The 20,193-nt window shown below is 37.9% G+C and overlaps 1 protein-coding gene across 6 annotated transcripts in view; it reads right to left on the bottom strand.

Annotated features, from left to right (window-relative positions):
- Positions 1–4,304: 4,304 nt before the first annotated feature.
- The window catches only part of LOC119727437 (probable phospholipid-transporting ATPase IA), a 35,648-nt gene continuing 19,759 nt past the window's right edge, over positions 4,305–20,193 (bottom strand). For 4 of the 6 annotated variants that reach the window (XM_038199311.1, XM_038199310.1, XM_038199309.1 and 1 more), the window contains 17 exons: positions 19,890–19,980; positions 19,388–19,542; positions 18,829–18,911; positions 18,350–18,455; positions 17,577–17,765; positions 17,292–17,366; positions 16,896–17,018; positions 15,913–16,053; positions 15,695–15,751; positions 15,237–15,344; positions 14,075–14,163; positions 13,158–13,259; positions 12,752–12,784; positions 10,486–10,518; positions 8,031–8,122; positions 7,477–7,520; positions 4,305–7,056 (listed from right to left, as the gene is read on the bottom strand). In XM_038199311.1, coding sequence (XP_038055239.1) covers positions 6,985–7,056; positions 7,477–7,520; positions 8,031–8,122; positions 10,486–10,518; positions 12,752–12,784; positions 13,158–13,259; positions 14,075–14,163; positions 15,237–15,344; positions 15,695–15,751; positions 15,913–16,053; positions 16,896–17,018; positions 17,292–17,366; positions 17,577–17,765; positions 18,350–18,455; positions 18,829–18,911; positions 19,388–19,542; positions 19,890–19,980 — 1,593 coding nt within the window. In that variant the 3' untranslated portion in view covers positions 4,305–6,984. The remainder of the gene's footprint in view (positions 7,057–7,476; positions 7,521–8,030; positions 8,123–10,485; positions 10,519–12,751; positions 12,785–13,157; positions 13,260–14,074; positions 14,164–15,236; positions 15,345–15,694; positions 15,752–15,912; positions 16,054–16,895; positions 17,019–17,291; positions 17,367–17,576; positions 17,766–18,349; positions 18,456–18,828; positions 18,912–19,387; positions 19,543–19,889; positions 19,981–20,193) is intronic. The other 2 variants (XM_038199313.1, XM_038199314.1) reach the window with 2 other exon arrangements.

Raw genomic sequence — 20,193 nt, 5'->3', positions numbered from 1 at the left:
GGAAAGAGGATGGAGGAAAGGCAGATGTGGAACAGTGCGTGCGTGCGTGCGTGCAGTGAGTGACGATAGACACGGGATGAGGGCAGGGATGGAGGGTAGGGAAGGTAGGGGGGGGGGGGTATGGGTAGAGGCGGGAGGAAGGGCGGAGGTATGGGGAGGGAATGGACGGTGATGAGCCAGTCAGGAATCACCAGGGGGAGTAAGGGAAAGTCTTGTCTCAACTATGGCTGCAGTGCAATGACTAGCTCCAGCGTTTCATAGGTGAGATGCAACTCAGCAAATTGAAGGTCCATATACTCAAGCAAATGGTTACTACTAAAAAGTCACTGTAAGCATACCAATAGTCAGTTGGCTTGTGGTACCAAATCAAGAGTACACAATTGAATACCCATTTTCCCCTACCTTTTTGTGGGTGGGGTTGTCTATTGGAAATGGCAAAGTAAATACAAAAAACCTGAGTCATTTATCAAGACTTCTCGCAGTGAGGTAAATGAAACATTTGAGCAAACTCCCTCTTTTGTGGGCGGGACACTAGTCGTAATTAGGGGGTTGGGGAAATTACAAATTACAGAATAATACACTATTAATCCCAACCCGTGTCATTTTCCCCCCTGTTTTTGACCCTAGCAGTAAGCAGTAAATAAAGAACCCTTTTCAAGTGCATTTTTTATTTTTAAAAAATGGTACAATTTTGAATTTAAAAAAAGTTTAGATATAAAACAAGAATTTTGTCCTTGAAATCCATTTTGTAACAAATAACATGTATTTGAGGGAAAAGTGTTTAAGAAAATTTTTTTTTTCTCAAATAACTCAATTTCTAATAGCTTTTACAAATTTTAACTTACTGTGTACTTCAAAGTTGAAAACCGTGTATTTTCTTCTTCATATTTTCTTGCATTTTAATTTGGGAAAGGCATTTTATCAATGGAAAAGTTTAGTTTGTAAAAGCTGTTGCAACGATGCGTTGGGGCATTTGTTCCGAGGGCAAATGTGAGCACGAAAGTCTTACAGTGACGTTGTGGGTGTGGGGTGACAGTTCACACAAATGGAATTTCTTGTTTGTTTATGTTTATGTATATCAAATCACACAGTAATCAATCAGAAAGGGAAACTATTAATTTCTCGGTCTTTCAAAAATGACTGCCATGACCATTGCTGAGATATTATTTTCATTTTTCTTTCCTCTTCAAATTACAATACATGTTTTATCCGTGACACTGTCAGGTAAAAGTATCAAAGTTCTTTCAATCAGAATGTTGAGGACAAAACTCCAATTCACAAGAATCAAGTGAGAGAATTCTGGTCATTTACAAAGGAGGTTCTTAATGGTGCACATTGTGATGAGTTTTGATGGAGCAGGTTGTATTCTTGGTTTGACTCACCCTTAAGGTCATTCCAGTCACCATGGTGATGGTCATCCAGCCTGTCCTGCCTAGTCTAGGCACTGGTCTGGTCCAATCCAGCCTCAACATGATTTGCAAAAGGTCAGTCTCATCTGAGGACAATAAAACATATTAAAAATAACAATTTCCGTACAAGGTCGGGAGAACCTTTGAAAATAATTCTTAAAATGTCCTCTGAAATGCCTGAGCGGGTAATCTGGTAAGCCTTGGTCTTAAAAAATCAAACTAACCTTAGGGACAATTTTGAGTTTTTTTTCTGACCAAAAAAAGGCACAGGTTAAATTTTTAGAAAGAATGTTGCAACTTGACGCTTCTTCAGTGGTTGTGTACAAAGTCTATGGAGAGTCTAGTATTTACTAACTGTCACGTCTAGACCAGAAAAAGTCTAGAAATTTAGTTTGGGCTTGCTGACCTACCCAAGTAAAGGAAGCAAAATAATTTATCACAGACACAAGATTTAAATATGAAGGAAATCAAGAAAATAATTTAATATATGAAAGACAATAATCAACCAATGAACAGGGATTTGGAAATGTTTCTGGGAAGATTCCTGTATCTGGCCATCACTCGTCACCCTGTGCACAAACCCTATGGGACTGGTCAAACCATTTTCACCTCACCTTGTGATTTCAACCAAGAGGAATCCAGGAAACAGCGGACATGCGAAAAGAATTAGTAAAAATGTGTTTTTAGAGCACATTTTGGATGCACATGTAGTGCAGATCTGAGTTGAAGCAGCTAGCCGGTCAAAACTGATTGAAGTGTCTGGAACAGCGGTACGTTATACGCTAGCCCCATAAATGTGGCCAATTTACTGGACTGCCTCCGTAAACATAGGCCACACATCCACATGTACAAAAACGTGTCGACTTTGCCAAATTTTGATTTTCACATTTAGGCTTACTTTGTAGGTTTTTTTTGCTTTAGAAGCATTCTCACCCTCTATATAGGCTAATCAGAAAGTGCTGCCTTTTTCAGATGTCCATTTTTCGTGAAATTTCCAGATTTTTTTTGCACACGTTTGCGTATCAAAATTTCAACATGAAATTTCACAAAAATTAGACATCTGAAAAAGGCAGCACTTTCTGATTAGCCTTTATAGAGGGTGAGAATGCTTCTAACGCAAAAAAAAACCTACAAAGTAAGCCTAAATGTGAAAATCAAAATTTGGCAAAGTCGACACGTTTTTGTACATGTGGATGTGTGGCCTATGTTTACGGAGGCAGTCCAGTAAATAGGCCACATTTATGGGGCTAGTTATACGCATGACATCGATAACCATGACGTCGCATGAGCCGGCCAATGAATATATATTTTCTCATGAATATTTAGTTTATTTCAATGGATACTTCAAATACGTCCAAGATTGATCATTGCAACAGCAATTGTGCGCGGCCTAGCGGTTAAGAGTCTCGTGTATCAAGCAAGCGTCCGAGGTTCGAATCTCAATGAAGTAAGTGACTGATTGATAAATAGAAATTAAGGAATGGAGAGGGTGAGAGTAGAGGAGGGAAAGTGGAGGGAATAACCAAAAAAGATGTAACTTTTGGCGCTAGAAATTTAATTGAAAAAAGAGCGATCGAGTATGGTATTTTTTCCGGATAGTCCATTCTTTTCATGAACTTTAAAGTCATAAAATTAAAAAAAAAATTGTGCATAACGTTTTTGGGAAACTATTTTGTGGAAACAGTGAGAACAAATAATATTTAAAAGCTCCACCAGATTTAACTTTAGAAGATGTAATTGTAGGCCTTACATTGTTGATATACGTGTTATTAGGGTGTTTGTTGAGGGGGGGGGATGGCCGTCCACCTTACTCAAGACCCCGCCCACAAAACTACCAAAGTCATAATGCACACAACTGTGCAATTTTTAGGCCTTTATTTTTTTGACAAATTGATTTCAAAATGGTTCGTGTCTGCACTCACTTTATAGTTGGTTGACCTTTATTTCGCACATCCATCTCATTGACGACCAATAACGGTTATTTTAGGCATAAAATGTGTCTCTAAAATGTGAGCGCCAAACGTCGCATCTTCCGGCATCGTCGAAATTCAAACATGTCCGCCACTCCGCCTTCTGATTTCGCTGGTACCAGATTTTTAGCACGTAGATGCTATTAGGTTTACGTGCACCAGCGAAACACGTGCGGTTGCGAAATTCAAAAGAATTCGGCGCGTGCGCATCTTTTCTTGTAGACTTGTTTAAAGCCTTTGGGAATATTAATGTACTTTGCAGGCAACACCTCGCATACAGGAATAAAAGTGATAGACATAGTATATAGACTTGAGGTAAGGTTAAAAAAGCACACAATTATGCACATTTATTTTATTAAATTGTGGGGGCACTATTGTAATGTTAATTAGCAAGGTGTACAATAGAGTGAGAACTTGCACAAAATGCAATATCTTTTTTAAAAATTATTTAAGTAAACATAGCTTTTTTTCATTGCAAAGAACCCATTATGACCCCCAGCCTACCTTCCAATCGGACCTTTGTTATAAACCGTGGCTGCATATATACCATAGACATTAAGATTTTTGTAATTATTTTTTTGCTACCAAAAATTAAAAATAAAGGAACAAAATATAAATACCAAATGAAGGAAAAGACGATGGGCAACTGTGTGTTTTGAGGATTTCCACAAAGGAAAGTTTTTATTCCCACAAAAGGCAAATTCTGTGCCGTCACACTAGATGCCTATAGCTCCCAACCCTAAAAATCTCTTTTTGATATTCTCATTGCAGCAGAATCATGGTAGAAATTATTATTTTTGGAGGGTTAGTATTACACTTTATAATTAAAACATTTCTATGAAAGAACTGAGTCATGACTTGGCACTCAAACCTAAATAAACACTACTATCTAAGTGACACCAAGCAAAAAGAACAAGAGAAATCATGATATTTTTACTAACATTTATTCTTCGGCACTGTTAGCACATATATCACCTATTTGGGTTATAATTTACATGTATAAACAGATTAATTGTACACGTTTTGCATCTACTTCAAATTAATCTAAAGACACATCACAATGATTTGGAATTCTGATAACTTCATTATATCATTAGGAACTTTATATTATTCCTGGGTACTTTTAACAAAATTACAGAAAACTTGATTAATACCCTACATACATGTATTTCAATTAGGATTCTCTGTACTACATGTTAGCTTTTGGAGTAACAGTAATTACTGCTTGCTGTCAGGAAAACGTTTAAAAGAATTCAAAATCAGCTGCGAAATAGCTAAACGAGATTTTAAACGTAACAATCCTGGTGATGTGAATTCTCATGTGTATCATGAGTTCGAAATAAGTATCATCTCCATAGAAAAGAAAGGGAATGTATTTTTGGGCACTTTAAAACTAAAAGTCACAATGTACAAAATAAGAAAGGCCAAATTGCACTTCAAACAAAAACAGCATGGACATCATGTACATTAAATTATGTGCTGGAACTTAAAAACGTCTTTTTACCGACATAAAAGCCTTAATACTTGATGGAGCAGGAAGTGAACTTCACTTTTTCCTCTTTTGGGTGGGAAGTTTGTTTTTAAGTCTCAAATCTGTATAAATAAAATATATAACATAATTTCCAAGATGTTTTTTTCCTGTTTGCATAAATTAACATATCACACTATTGTTCGAATAATTAATCCTAATACTTGAAATTCAAAGAATCCAAAATTCAAATAATCTTGCAAAATGACACTTTATCCAATAAAGAATTCAAATCAACTGATCAAATGTTAAAACAAATTCTCATATAAAAAAAGTGGGAAAATACCTTTTGGTTCAATGAAAACAAAAACTTACTCTTACTCTACTGTTACTCTGTATAATTCTTATGTCTGATGAATTTAAAATGAAAACCCCCAAAACATTTTGTTCATGAGTGTGGACGCCATTCAAAATTGTCAAATTTAATGGCAGAAAGTTCAGCCTAATTACTTGGGCAAGATTGAGATTTGCATAAAATTAGAGAGTGGGCAATGAAAGTTAAAGATTTTTTAATAACATCTTTTATAATTATAGATCTTGGTTCAAAATGTCTTTTCAAGAATCGTTCTAAACAAAAATTATTTGAAGAATTTTAGATCTGTGGCACCTAATAATTAACACTACAAAGCTGTGCTTCATTTGAAACTAATACATATTTGTTTCAAGTTTTAAATCTACCTTTATAAATAATTCACAACATTTCAACTACCTATGATTGCGTGCAGCTCTGAATAACAAACAATTAGTGTCTACTTTTATATTTCATTCAAATTTGTACACATCATACATGTACTTCAATTCTTGTAATATTTCAAATCAAAAACATATACACATTTTACAACACAACCATTTGGCATTTTCGGCAAAAATGATAATCAATCTGTGGTAAATGCAGTGTTTCTAAAACTTATTCATTTTGAGAGGATAGACAAAAAGTAGCAGTTCATATTTTTACCAGAAGAAATTTCTACAATGAGGCAGGAGCATTCTGTATTTTTTCCCATAACAATTCCATTGTGAAGTATGAAATTTTCATGATGATTGCATATGTTTTGTCTGTGGCATTTCCATCACAAACACTTTTTTTGGGGGGGGGGGGTATGTCTTATTCCCAAGTTTAAAAAGTCTCTGACCTCGTTTGGTTTCATTAGTGTTGGATTTGAAGTATCAAACAGTCTAATTTCACTTTCATTTTTGTCTTCGCCCTACATCAAAATGAGATTTCCCTAAGCAATGCCAATATTGATTTGGAAAGTAATTGTCTCTGAAGTCTTTTATCGAATGTATAAATATTGACCACCTTTAAAAACCACTTGCGGAAAGCAACTTGTAGCACACCGAAAAGACCTCTACAACTAATACGACTCACTGGAAACATTTGTCCATTTCTAAGAAGTTGTGATATGCTTGACTTTTTGACAAATCCACAGTTTGTGTGGGAGATCACCAGAAGCCATCTTGAATTTCGTTCCAATTCAGGCCATGCCCAAAACGAGCCTCCACAGCTATTGAAAGCTTAATTTTTCCCACCTAGCTGTTACTGGACACGGCCTTAGCCTTGAAAAGAAGTGATGAGCCTCAATCAGATTAAATGGCCGAAAACCTTTGATCATAAATATTTAAAAGACTACTTTGTAATTTCTGAGTAATCCTGAACAGTTCAAACAGTTTATACAACTTGAGCACACACTAAACTTTTAGATATTAACAATTTTCTAGTGGATGATTTAGGTTTGTGTTTTACAGCAGTGAGCAAGGACTGGAGAAGTTTCGCAATAACATTTGACTACAGCTGGTTGAATCTCATGCACAGGCAAATGGTGCATTCGCAATCATACATGTACACTAGTTATATTTAACAGCTGTTGATTGAACTTGATCTGAGACACCTTCAGCATTTACTTAACCACAACTTCTTTCAAGATGACCTCTGGTGGGGAAAAAAGCCCCTGCATGATATATAAATATACAGTTTTTATTTAGAACACTTTTCAGGAAGGTACCGGTGGTGGGAATGCTTTGAAAACATTTGCCCTATTAATCAGTAAGTCGTGATCGCCATGGATGTCTCACGCAATCATCGGTTTTCAGGGATAACAATAGCGCCCTCTGGACGTTTTGTTGTGTCAAAAACCCTGATGACCTCCGCCTGTGATTTAAAAGTAAAACATTTTTAAAACACTGAATTTTGTAGATGAAGTGTAAATATGCCAATTACTCAAGAAACCGAACAAACTGAAGCTGCCTGATGCAGTTTGTTGGCAATCTGTGTTTACTTTTTGCACAAATTTGTTAAAATATGAAAATAGAGTCCATTCTTTTTGGTTTGTTGTGAAACAATCTCTTTATTGCCTCTGAAATCGTTTACGGAACTCCACAACTCCAAACATATTTTTACATGCTTACTACCACAAACCATATAATATTTCAAAAATACAAACTTGAAAGTCTTGCTAACAGTTTTGGACTGAGCAAACAGTTTGTTCTGGCAGTATTTAAACTTGTAGTTGTATCTTTTAGGATATAACTGTGGGGAAACTACTAGGACCAAACAAAAATTGCATCTCACCTGTGCAATGGCTCCATGCTCCTCTTGCGAAAAGGCGTATCCATCTGTAATATCAAGCCAAATGGTTTGAAAATTAAAATCTTTGGCCTACTGTTCAGGAAAGGGATGATTTTGATACTATTGGACAATTTTATCAAATTTCACTAAAATGATCAATATTTTTGCATATGTCGTCTGTGTTTTATCCATTAGTCTATGAACCACTCCAAACTGTTCTGGATAACACATTAGCACTCAAACAAATACAAAGATTCAATCATAAATGATTATTACTCCTGGAAACAGTATTGCAAAAATATGTGGAAAACAGACCTTACACAGATTACATCGTTACATCAAACAACATTTGGTTGCATCCATATTTCCAGCACTTTTTGGCCTTTTCCAATTGCATAATCTACAACAGCCTTTCATGTGGTTTAAGGTAGATGAGTATATTGCTTGAAATGTGTTAAAAACTAATAGGTACTTTGTAGATTAACAAACGATTCTGCTCCCTTTTATTGAAGGGGGGGGGGGGAATTGTAATAAATCTCAGATGCCTGATGACTTACGCTGTGACAGATCATACTGCTCAGTGACTCGCCGCGAACTGCTCGGTGTTCTCTTGAACAGCTTGTTCAACAGTCGTGATGTCTCATTGAAACTGTAATAAAAAAGAATAATAAACAATAATTTACAATACTGCCCCCTATTCTCGATGCAAACCTATATTTTTTGTAAGGCAGGAGGATAGTGGTGATTGCATGCTGAATAAACTCTAATTTGGTCTATGCAGACATGCATACCAGTACAGGTGAATGTTATGTCTGTAGGCTAACCCAAAAAAAGGCATTTTATAAAAAATAAAACAATTAAACAGTGCAAATAAAACACACACTCATTATTAAATTTATTACACCTGTTGAGCCAACTGTTGAAAAATAGAAATTTGGCAATTAAAGACAACATCTTTATGTAATCAGCCAATGGCAAAGTTGATAGATGATACAGGTATGTGTCTCACACACTGAGAGGACTATGAGTGATTTGAGCTATGAATGAAAATGATATCACATTGTCATGCAGTTTCGAATGAAGGTGATTATACACAGTGTGAGATTAGTAGCAGCACTTCTGTTATTTGTTGATAGAGTGTTATTCAAGATATTCAGAGATTTAGTATGTTTAAAGTTGAACAAAGAAATTGACTGGAGCTGGGTTTGAACCTGCGACCTCCGGATTACCGTTCTGGTATCCAGCAATATGTTAGCGGTACCCCAATTCGTCAATGTCTTTGCTCAGAGATTCATTATCTGCAATAATGTTTAATCGATATTACACCAATAGGGCTCGGCTCGTTCAATGACGGCCATCTCTGTAGGAGAACTGCAACTGCATATTTTACGCAATCATGCACGCATTGCGCAGTGTTGGAAATGTTCCAAACAAGCGCGCTTGTTGCTCGAAATGTGTTCGAAATACGACGCAGCCGATGCGCATCATGCAAGTTGGGGCTCAAAATGCCGATGCACGTGGATGGTCTGTAGGAAATGACGTCATTTGAACGAGACCTATATCAGTCATTCACTTATTTTTTAAGTATCAACTGCACTATGAGCTCAATTTGAACATCCCAGCATGCAAAGCAAAAACCGTTGACTGAATATCTGGCTGCTCACTGATCATGCACTGAAATAATGTAATAATTAATGAACTTGGTCTCTTGCAATGACTTAAAGGCAACATTCCTCTTTTTATAAGAAGTAATGATGATTGTTCCCCCATTGTCCCAGAGCTACATACATTCATAACCTCACTACAGCCTGTCTAAAAAAAAATGGTACAATCAGAAAAAAAAATTGGTTAAATATGAAATTTCAAAATAAGTCATTCTTACTTGGCATAATATTAAAGAACAAAGACTGGGCTTTCCAATAGTGTTTGTTTGATCTTATTTGCTTTCGTCAATTCAGAGATATAATCAATTTAGTGCGATACACCAAAATCGATTTTGTGCCACTTTTATGCATGGGCAGAGTTGTTTCGAGTACTGTGCCATGCTGTCTTGAAGCTCACAAAAGATTGCAACTTGGCAAAAGAAACAAACTCGATTTTTGTGTTCCACAGTAAACTGGAGTTATCTCTGGATTGACAAAAGCAAATGAGACGAAACAAAAAATCGTTTTCGATTGTACCATTTTTTTGGAGACAGGCTGTATTGCACTTAACTTTCTGAATTATAGTAAATCCCTACTAACACATGCTTGTGAACAAGAACCATACCCTCTCCATGCTAAAAGTAAAAACATTATGCCCACACCAAACTTATCAATTATAAATCCATTCACATGTCCAATAACAAGCAGGTCACAATCAACAGGTGGTGAAAGGAATACCTTCATTGCAGTTCATATGAATAGCTTGTGACTTAACTTGCGACTGACTTGTGATGCATTGTGATGAGTTTATTACGACCTCGCTTCATGCTACATTCTGTCTATCATTATACACTTTTGACAATGCACCGCCCAAGCTTTTCAGAGAGGGATAAATAACCATTATCTTCAAGTAAACTTGAATCCTCAATCCTGATTGGTCGATCCATGGCAGCAAACCGTGCTACATATAACCATGTAGCACGGCCTCGGTCCATACCACACTCCGCGTATTCCGCTGTTCCAAGATGCGAGCGACATTCCAGCTGTATACGCTAAACTGCTGAATGTCCATGTAAAGCGTGCTTGTTCCAACTGTACTGCGCGTCAAGTTTGCTTGAAGATAAATTCGTTATCATGCTCGCACTCGTGGAACACAGAAAATGTAGTGCGTCTGCGTCTGTGCCTTCGGCCTCGTGGTATGTGGGACACAGACGCACTACATTATTCCGTGTTCCACTCGCGCTCACGGGATAACTTATAATATGCAACACCATTCCAATACATGTGCCATTAATGAATACATTCCTTGATTAGGTATGGCGTGCCAACGTGCCAAAAATCACTTGGTGGGGACCCACTCTGATCTTACCCTTGAGCTGCCTTGCCGCCAATTGCATGCAATCTAAACAAATGGGCAACGACAAATATCTAAAATGTGCATGTACAATCTAAAAGTGAGTAAAAGTCACTGGACAAATATGTAACATGGCTCTCTAAATGTATCTAAAAATATTAGGAATATATTACTGGTAAACAATGCATCAAACCCACGACAAGCACACAACATAACTTTAAAGGGAATGTACATCATTGGCTTTTGCTGTAATTTTCAGAAATGAACTATTTGAGGGGTTAGTACAATAGATCAAATTTTGTTACACTGACATGTTTGAAGTTTTTTCTTCGAAAATGCTGGAAAAACCAAGAAAAACAAAAAAACGTTCAAGTAGTCTGGTTCCCTTACTCCACTAAAGATAAAATGGATCAATTTCCAGATGCCGGAAAATTGTAAGGTAAGGGAACAAGTCTAGCTGGCCTGCACCCGTTCATGAATATATAACCAATAGCAAACAAAATTTGAACTGAATAAAAAATGGTAAATTTTGAGCAGTAGTTGCACAATAGTTGGGTTTTTCCAACGGTGGTCCGCCAACCACCGCTAGAAACAGATACAAAAATGCCATTTTCTTGAAAATGACTTCACACCAGGTGCCATAATTTCACAGGATGCTTTAGACTGTCGTTTACCAACATCCTAGTAAGGTATTTCGTAAAAACTTGGTAGTTTTATTTTTCGATGTTTGCAAATGTTGTACATTCCCTTTAAGATGTGCATTATAGAAGATACTGCTCCACTGGTTGTATGACATCACACCGTTATGACAAAGTTAATGTAATACACAACTTCAAATTAAAAAATGATCTAAATGAAGGAGTTAAGTAGCATCTATGTAAATTTGCTGTGAACAAGACAAGGCAGAATAAACCACCTATCAAACCCTGTTGGTGCTGTATTTATAAATGTAAGGCAAGTGGATGGAGTGTTAATGGGCAATGTGCTTTTCATATTATTTAAATAAGTGGTTAAAATGAGATGACCCATTAATTTGTATTTATACTTTGTGCAGTGGAACATGTTTGAAAGAATGCAACTGTAATGGTCCTTCTTGTATTCTTCAGTGCAATGAGGCATGCCGTGATTTGCAAAAGGTAAGTACCAGTATTTGCAATACACGTATCTCCACCTTAAAAATATAGCCACAAATCTACATTGTCTGGTATGGATTTTGTGCACAAAAGCCTCAACAAGGAGAAAGAGAGCGATACATGAAACTGTATGATAGACACTTGAATGATACTGCCGCTGTACCAGTTATGCGCACATTCGGATAAAACTGGGCGTGCGTAATTCGCGCCTTTCACAAACCAGTGGGCGCATGCAATATTTCCCACATACTAAAGCTCTGGTGAGTGGTCGGAAAGTGCCATCTACACCATTCTCGCACGGCGTCTATAGACCTTTATTATGCTGCCACCATTTCAGTCATGTTCCCTGTATCCAATAACTGTACTGAATAATAATGGGTTTTTTGTGTTCATAAAAGAACCAGACTATTTTTCCTTCCCGCCTCGCTTTGGTTCCGTTGATTTGAATGGGGAAAATTCAAGATGGCCGCAACATGATAATGGTCTATTAGGTTGCACATTGAGGACATGAAGAAATCCAGTTTATTTTCATAGTTACCATTCAACCATTATAGATCTTAAGTTTTAATGAGGCACGGGCATTGTTTGCAGTGGTGTGCAATAGGAACGGGTATCCGAGTGCTCGACCAATAATGTCAGGAACCGGTTCCAGATCAAAGGATCGGGTACCCATAACCAACTTTACAAATTCCTTCGTTCCTTTTTAGACAATGAAAAAGGAAAGGTTTTGAACACCATTTGTGGGGAATTTTCAAAATGACAACCAGGCTACATGGAAAACAAAAACAGATTTCTTGTTTATGTGCATTCTAACATGTGACAGATGATGCTTGCGAAAGTTGCAGTTTACACCGTAAAGCTATAAAGCCTTTCAGACAACTTCCGGGATTTGATTTTGGGGTTTGGATTTAACCTGTGTTTTACTTCAATAGGGGTTCCCGTACTACCTAAAAATGCACACTTCTGATTGTTTGCAACTGCGAACATGGACACCGCAAGTTCAATGGGAGGGTGGCAATTCAACTGCCCAGACTGAAATTATGACGACCTTTCCCAGAATTCATCGGCACCGTTCTACCACAGTGCAGTGTTGATGATGAAAGTACTATCGTGCTCACCGCTTCATTTTTGGTTAATGTTCATCTTACCCATAAGACGTTTTAGCAGATATTGCACGAAGACTAATTGTGTACAATAACATTGAACAAAATGGATGAATGCCAAACAAATTAAATAAGATGTACCTACATATCTGGGAAAATTGTTCAATAGATTAGCAAAATGAGTGATTTTCATTACAGAACATGCTGTATCTAAATTTTCTTTACATTATGAGGAAATGAATGAATCAATTTACGAATGGCAAATAACAACTGACACAGAATTTTTAGAACAGAAGTGGTCTCATCTATTTCCAAGACAAATTTTTAATGTATGGAAGCTTTTGACCAAGTTGTGTTTCATCAAATTTACTTCCATAAACCAATTGACTGAAGTTTTTTTTTTACTGACCCCTGGAAACGATATTGGAACAGCCCATCAGTCATTACTCACCTCTTTTTGACGGATCGCTGGATTATAGCAGTAGGGTCTATCAGTTTGACCTCAGCTTCCTGAACCTCCTCTGCAAGGCTCTTGAAAAGAGTCCGCTTGAAACTATTACAAAATAAGAAATGTGAAGCGGAAATTTTGTCCAAATAAACAAAAAATGCTGCAAAATAATTAATTTCGATCAAGTAAATCACAAGTCGGTTTGGCAGAGTCAGGTTGGCATAGCGGTTCTTTCCTCGCATTCCACCGCTGTGACGTCGGTTCCAATCCCGCCTGGGCCAACATGTTGATTGGGTTTTCAGTCCCTGCCTGATTCCGTGGGTTTTCCCCAGAATATTCTTCTGATGGGGTTATCCTCCCACCTCTAAAACTGTAATTTCTTCTCATTGTCTTCTCTCTACTGGTTTCTTCAAGCTTGCGAGCCTAGGGCACTTTTGAGGCATCCTTGGTCTCATTACCAGAAATAATTGATCACAAGTCACTTTAGGAAATGGAATGTCACGAAAAGTCACAAACTAAAAATGTGATCTGTGCAATGTTCATCCCCTATGACCCGACTTGTTTTTCACTTATGATTTAATTTGTGTGATCACTTAATTACAACTCTGAATACTAGAGGCAATTTTGTGTTTGCGTAAATGCATTTTGTCGCGTCAGTGCAACAAGGTCGTAACTCCATTCTGCAACAAAGTCGTATCTCGCGCGAATACGCTCCGTGCAACAAGGTCGTATCTCGACGTCCATTGACTTTGCGTGTTCATCCGGGTTATTTTAAGCGAGATACAACCTTTTGACATTCTAAAACTCGCGTTTTGCGTCATTCATGCCATTTTAGGAGATACGACCTTGTTGCACCGACGCGACGATTTATAATCTTAAAATTGCTGCTAGAATCTTTTGAGTTATTCAAAAGCACTTACGCTTTCCAGGCCACATCACGCCACAAAGCTACGACAGGAATGAGGAAGAGAAGCATCCAGAAAATGCCACTGGAAAACACCATGCGGGCCTGGGCAAGAGAATCATCAAGAGAACCAAATGACATGCATCTTCAGTTGCTTTTAAAATATGGATAAAGGCTGGTTCACTGTCTTAATAAAATTGGGGTGTGCATTTATGGGTAGTACCGGAATCGGGTACCTGATTGAACAAAAACCCACATGGGTATCCGGGTACCCGTTAAAGAAAACCAACCCCAAAATTCAAATCTCAGAAGTTGCTGTTAGACTGTTGATAACGGTCCGCATGATAATACTACTGCATCGTTGCGTCAATACAGCAAGATACAAGTGTGTAAATTGAGCTTAATAGTTTTACAGTGAAAACTGCAACTTTTGCGAGCGTCACAAATGTGAAATATGTTTTGTATTCCAATGTCGCCTGGTTTTCATTTTGAAAATTGCCAACAAATGAAATTCAAAACCTTTCTTTTTCATTGTACGAGAAGTTACTAAGTAATTTGTAAAGTTGGTAAGGGTACCCGATCCCATAATCTGGAACCGGTTTCTGACATTAATGGTCGGGTGCTCGGGTACCTGTTCCGATGCACAGCCCTATTATGTAGGCAACCACAAACGTGATTTTGTTATGACAAATGTTTACTCTGTGAATTTGCAACAGTCTAAATGGGCACATTTGCATGAGCACATGTATCAAGCAAGTTTTATCTGCAGTGGAAAGAAGTCCAAAATCTTCAACCCTGGTTCTTAAAAAACATGAGCAAATTCCAAAATGGCGGGGGGGAGGGGGGGGGGGGAGAGATTGAGGGAGGAGAGGACCCTATTATATAGGAAACCACAAACGTGATTTTGTTATGACAAATGTTTACTCTGCGAATTTGCAAAAGTCTAAGTGGGCACATTTGCATGTGCACAATGTAATAGGCAATTTTTATCTGAAGTCAAAAATCCTCAACCCTGGTTCTTAAAAAACTTGAGCAAATTCCAAAATGGCAGGGGGGGAGGGAGATTGAGGGAGGAGAGGACCCATTTAATTGGTGGATTGCCGCTAATATAAGGACTCCGTGCACAAATAACCTCTCAAAGATTACAACAGAGTAAATGAGGGACCATTATTGCTGACCTGTCCAGTCATGTCGGCTGCCATCTTGATAGCAGGGAACAAGGCTGAGTAGATGCCGATGAAAATGAACCAGGCGATGATACTGAACCACATGGAGAAGTGGACAGGCTAAAGGAATAAGATCAGATTGTTTTTAAAAACATCTTTTTAAGAAATTGATATTTTAGCGTTGGGTAGCACAATGTGGGCAAATTCGTTTACGGAATGCTTCAATGAGATGTTTGGGGAATTCAAATGTTTGCAATCATAACTTTAAAAAACATTTTGATAGTTTCGCTTCCTCTTATCTCTGCACTCTTGCCCAATTTCATATTTGTTATGAATTATTTGTAGGTAAATTTATATTTATGTGTTCCTCAAAGTGTTCATTTTTGTTATTTACATTTTTACATGTTGATGGTATTTTGATGAAACAAATCAGAGTTAATTTTTAAAAGCTGCTCAACTTTGTCACCTACCCAGCTCCAGGCATCCATTGTCAGACCCGCTTTCAAGGTGACAACAATAAGCACATACTGCAACAAGAACAGAAATAACATGAAGTTGGAGTGGTTTTTTTCTTCGCACTCTTCTTCAACTGCTCGAATAAACTTTCCAAACAATTAATGCAAAAAGTACAATCGTGTTTCTTGTTTGTTTTTCTTGTAGAACCCAGGACAACTTGTAAGCATCTTACCGTGTAAGCCATGTTGCCCATGAATAGATGCCCACCCAGTTGGCCGTCAGAGAATGCAACGTCTTGGTACAGGGCACCGACCACAAACCAGAATATAAGCAAGGAGTGGTAGACGGCATTCATGGTCCACATCCAAAACACCTGGCAATTAATCATGTAAATTAGCAATACTATTCTTTCATTTTTCTAAAAAAATAGACAACAGCTTACAAGTTGATGATGGTTGGACTAATTTATGTTGACTAATCAGGACAAGCCCACTGAGGTTTGTCTCAAGGGCCAGTGTTGTTTCACATTACATTTGTAAATGACATTTGACCGTAGTTCAACATTAAAACTGTTAATTTTAGCACGCTGGGGCAAGGTAAACCACATATCAACTACAAGTAAACCAATATTTTTTATCAAACTTGTTAGGTATTTTGTAGTACTTTTTCCAATCCTCAGTATCTGCTTTCTTGTTTCATTTCTGGTAATGATACCAGAGAAGATGATGAGAGATGTTCACTTTAAGTTGTGGGAGGAAAAAACCCTAACATATATTCTGGGGGAAAACCCACACACACAGGCAAGGACTGAAACCCAATCTTCACGTGGACTTGGGCCGGATTCGAAACCCAGACCATAGGGGTGGAAGGCAAGGAGAGATGGCGAACCATTGCACCAACCCGACTCCTTATTTTTACATTTTTGAACACATCAGTTAGCCAGGAGTGGGATAAGTAGACCTGGGGCCAATTTCATAGAGCTGCTTAAGCACAAAATTTGCTTAAGCACAAAAACGTCTTGCTTAATAAAATCAGGTTACCGGCCAAAACTCCATGCGATTGTTATGCTAAGTAAACAACAGCTAAATACCAGTCACAAGAAATGTACATCGCATGTAGTTTTGGCCGGTAACCTAATTTTACTAAGCAATGTTTTTTCGTGCTTAAGCAAATTTTGTGCTTAAGCAGCTCTATGAAATTGGGCCCTGATCTCACCTTGGAGTTGAAGTACTCTGAATTCTGGGATGGCTTGTAGAGCTGCGGGAATCTCTGCATACTCTCTACCCTGATGTTACGATCAAAGAGGCCGATGGCAAATGGTGGTAGGGCAGTGAAGGCCTAGGCAAGAAAAAAAATGTACACACATGTAGAAATAAAATTCACGGTTTGTTGAACACGATTTTTCAAATAGCAAATTGATTAGACGATTTTTGACTATGCTTGAAGAAAATATTGGCATCGACTACAAAAAAACTACATCCCCCCCTAAAAAAAAACTGAACAAAACCACAAAACAAAACCAAAGAAAGTAGCTCTGTCAACTTGAATCTTGCAAATTTTGAATGCCTTGGTGTACGATTGTGTTCAATTTCTCATTTTATTTTGACTTACCAAGTTGTAGATGCCGATGCACCACTGGTTGAAAAGGATCTGGCCTGACCAGCCATTTACAATGGCAAACCAGAACTGCAGAGGAAAAAAAATTATATTGTCAACCTCTACAAGAAATACACAAGAAAGAATGCACAAACGGTACTTGTGTTTTTGGCTTGTGTTCAAAACTGTGTAGTCTGGATAAATTGCTCTCCCCACTAAGAGTCTAATGAAGGCAAATGTTGTCGTGACTCCTCTTTGTTTGGCTTTAAATTTAGATAACCAACTGATTTACATACTCACCTCCATAATGTAGAGGCAGATGTTCTTGTAGAAGGAATACAGGATGACTTTGGACAAACGATTGTAGCTCCAGACTCCATGGACCAGCATGAGCTTGTGAAGGAATCGGAACTGGGCGATGGAGTAGTCGGAGCAGTTGGCTGCCTGCAGACCCTCCCGGCCGCTGATGCCTATACCCACATCTGCAGCCTGGCAGTAAAAGGGAAGAAACGGGGTTATTATTGTTGATAATGTGAGTGGCAGAGGTGTTGGAGTCCCGACAGGTCAATCACTAGTCATCCGAAGTGAATGCGTCACGCGCACAAAATGTGTGTGAGAGACATTAGCACGTGATTTAGCCCGAGAACCAACACGCGCGCAGTACTCCATTCGTTTGCACTGCACTTTCTGGTTCTAAATGACGTCACACTTCGGTACTCCATACCTCGTAACTTGTGACTGGGTCTGTGATTTTGGCTTGCACCCGACTTGTGATTTGACTTGATTTGCCTAACAATTTGACTAGTGATGGACTTTACTATGATTCTGGTTGAGTTGAATAGAACTGTTATTTGGTAGGTCAAAAATCAGACGGAAGTGGAAAGAGCTTCAAAAGGAGTGCTACCTAAGAAAAAGATGCGTTGCTGATTATAACAAATCGTGAAATTTTGAATTTTGTAGTTTTTATAAATGTGTCTTCACATGGGTACTTGGCATACAGTTTTCAAGGGTCTGTATTAAAATCTCTCTTTCTTTGTTTCTTGGATGAGGGGGTACTTGTTCACAGTTCATACCTGTATCATGCCGACATCGTTGGCTCCGTCTCCGATAGCTAGAGTGACCACCTTGACGTTTTGCTTGACCAGTTCCACCAATTCGGCCTTCTGTCTTGGAGTGACCCTTCAAATCGAAAAAAGGAACTGTTATTCACAAAGATCAAGTCTAAATCTCGTTACTTACTGAAAGCTTTCTTGTAACAAGTATCAAGTCTAAATCTTGTTACTTACTGAAAGCTTTCTTGTAACAAGTAAGATTGATTGAATGTTTTTAATTTTCAAGTGGAGCAATTCATGCAATAAGAGTAGTTGACTTATTAAGACATTTGCACTAGTAAGCAGGAGGTTGTGAGTCAAAGTCACACGCAGGCATTCTTTTAACTGGACGGCACTGAGTATATATACACTGCATATAAAAATTAAGTTAATGAAGGGCAAAATCAAATCTTAAAAATATTTCCCTAATGCAATATTCTATCAAAAGTTTTTTTTCTCACCTGCAACACACCACTGCTTTACAGGACACTGCCAAGTCCAAGAAATCCTTCCTCATGTCAAACTCCAAGGCAAAGTTCAATGTCTGTGAGAGCAAAAGCAGGAAATTGCAGAGATATTTGAGAATTCTTGGGCGTCTGAAATCTTGAATTATGTCCAAGTATCTTGATAAAAAGAAGTATGGTAGATAAAAGCAAATGTGTAGTTATTTATTCTATGACTTAATGCTCACCATTGAAGGTACTTCTGAAAGTATCATTGTCATTTCTGATATGTGCCACCACTCCATTTCAGTGATTAAGGCTTGATTTCTTAAATTGCTGTTTGATGGTTAGCAGGCAAGTTGTTCTTAATCTTGCAGACTAATTCTGCTTACTTTTATCAAGCATGCTAATACTTGCTTGTGCACTCTGATTTCTACCGTTGCTTCAATATTTTTATCAAATTTGTGCCTCTTAAGTTAATTCAACGGAGAACTTAAGAGCAGAGAAATGTGTGCTTAGCATGGCCACAAAATTGGGCACTGGTAACAACTGCTCCATGGCGCCGGAAGTATTTCACCTTTCCATCAATGATGAGGCCCACATCGTTCTGTTTGCCAAGGTCTTCCCCAAACGTCGCGGTGTGTCTGCGAAGCGTCTCCCTTGTGTCATCGTGGCTACTTTCATTGATCACAACCAGCGGCATGTTCTGGGTCAACAGCTTACACGAATAACCTGAAAAACAGTGTAAAATGAAGGTACTATTTATTTACAACTTCTATTGTCATCAAGTTTGGGCAGAATTAATTTCAATTTGGACGATCACAACTAATAGGGACGAAGAAATGACAAAGGAATGATTGGGTTGAAGTCGATATGATTTGCCTCTACCTTGACTTGACACTTGGTGATTTGTAAATGACTTTTTAATGATTTGATTACAGTGCACATTTTTTAAAGAAAACTATGGAAATCAACCAACGAAGTTGAGTTTTTTTATTTTGAAAATTGAAAAGCAATCATGGCAATTTAATACCATATCCACATCACCCTCTGGAAATTCAATGCTCAACAGTACCCACCGACATTGATGGCTGTTTCCTGTTTGTCTCCGGTGAGTACCCACAGCTTAATGTCTGCCTTCATCAGCATGTCAATGGTCTCTGGCACACCCTGATCAAAAGGCAAATAACGGGTCACTTTAATCAACAAAGATCCTTCATAAAAATGGCAGTTGAACAATATTATTAGAAGCAAGTTTAGGGCCAATGATTTTCCGCGATGGCGGTAAACGGACGGAATTTGCGGAATTTTATTGATAAAAAAACCATAATTTCGTTAAATTTATTGAGTACAAAACGAATTATTGATGATTGATTGAACAGA

Source organism: Patiria miniata, unplaced genomic scaffold, assembly GCF_015706575.1.
Source record: "Patiria miniata isolate m_02_andy unplaced genomic scaffold, ASM1570657v1 HiC_scaffold_20, whole genome shotgun sequence".
NCBI lineage: Eukaryota > Metazoa > Echinodermata > Asteroidea > Valvatida > Asterinidae > Patiria > Patiria miniata.
The sequence above is the reverse complement of the archived record's forward strand: the minus strand, read 5'-3'. Positions and strand labels throughout refer to the sequence as shown.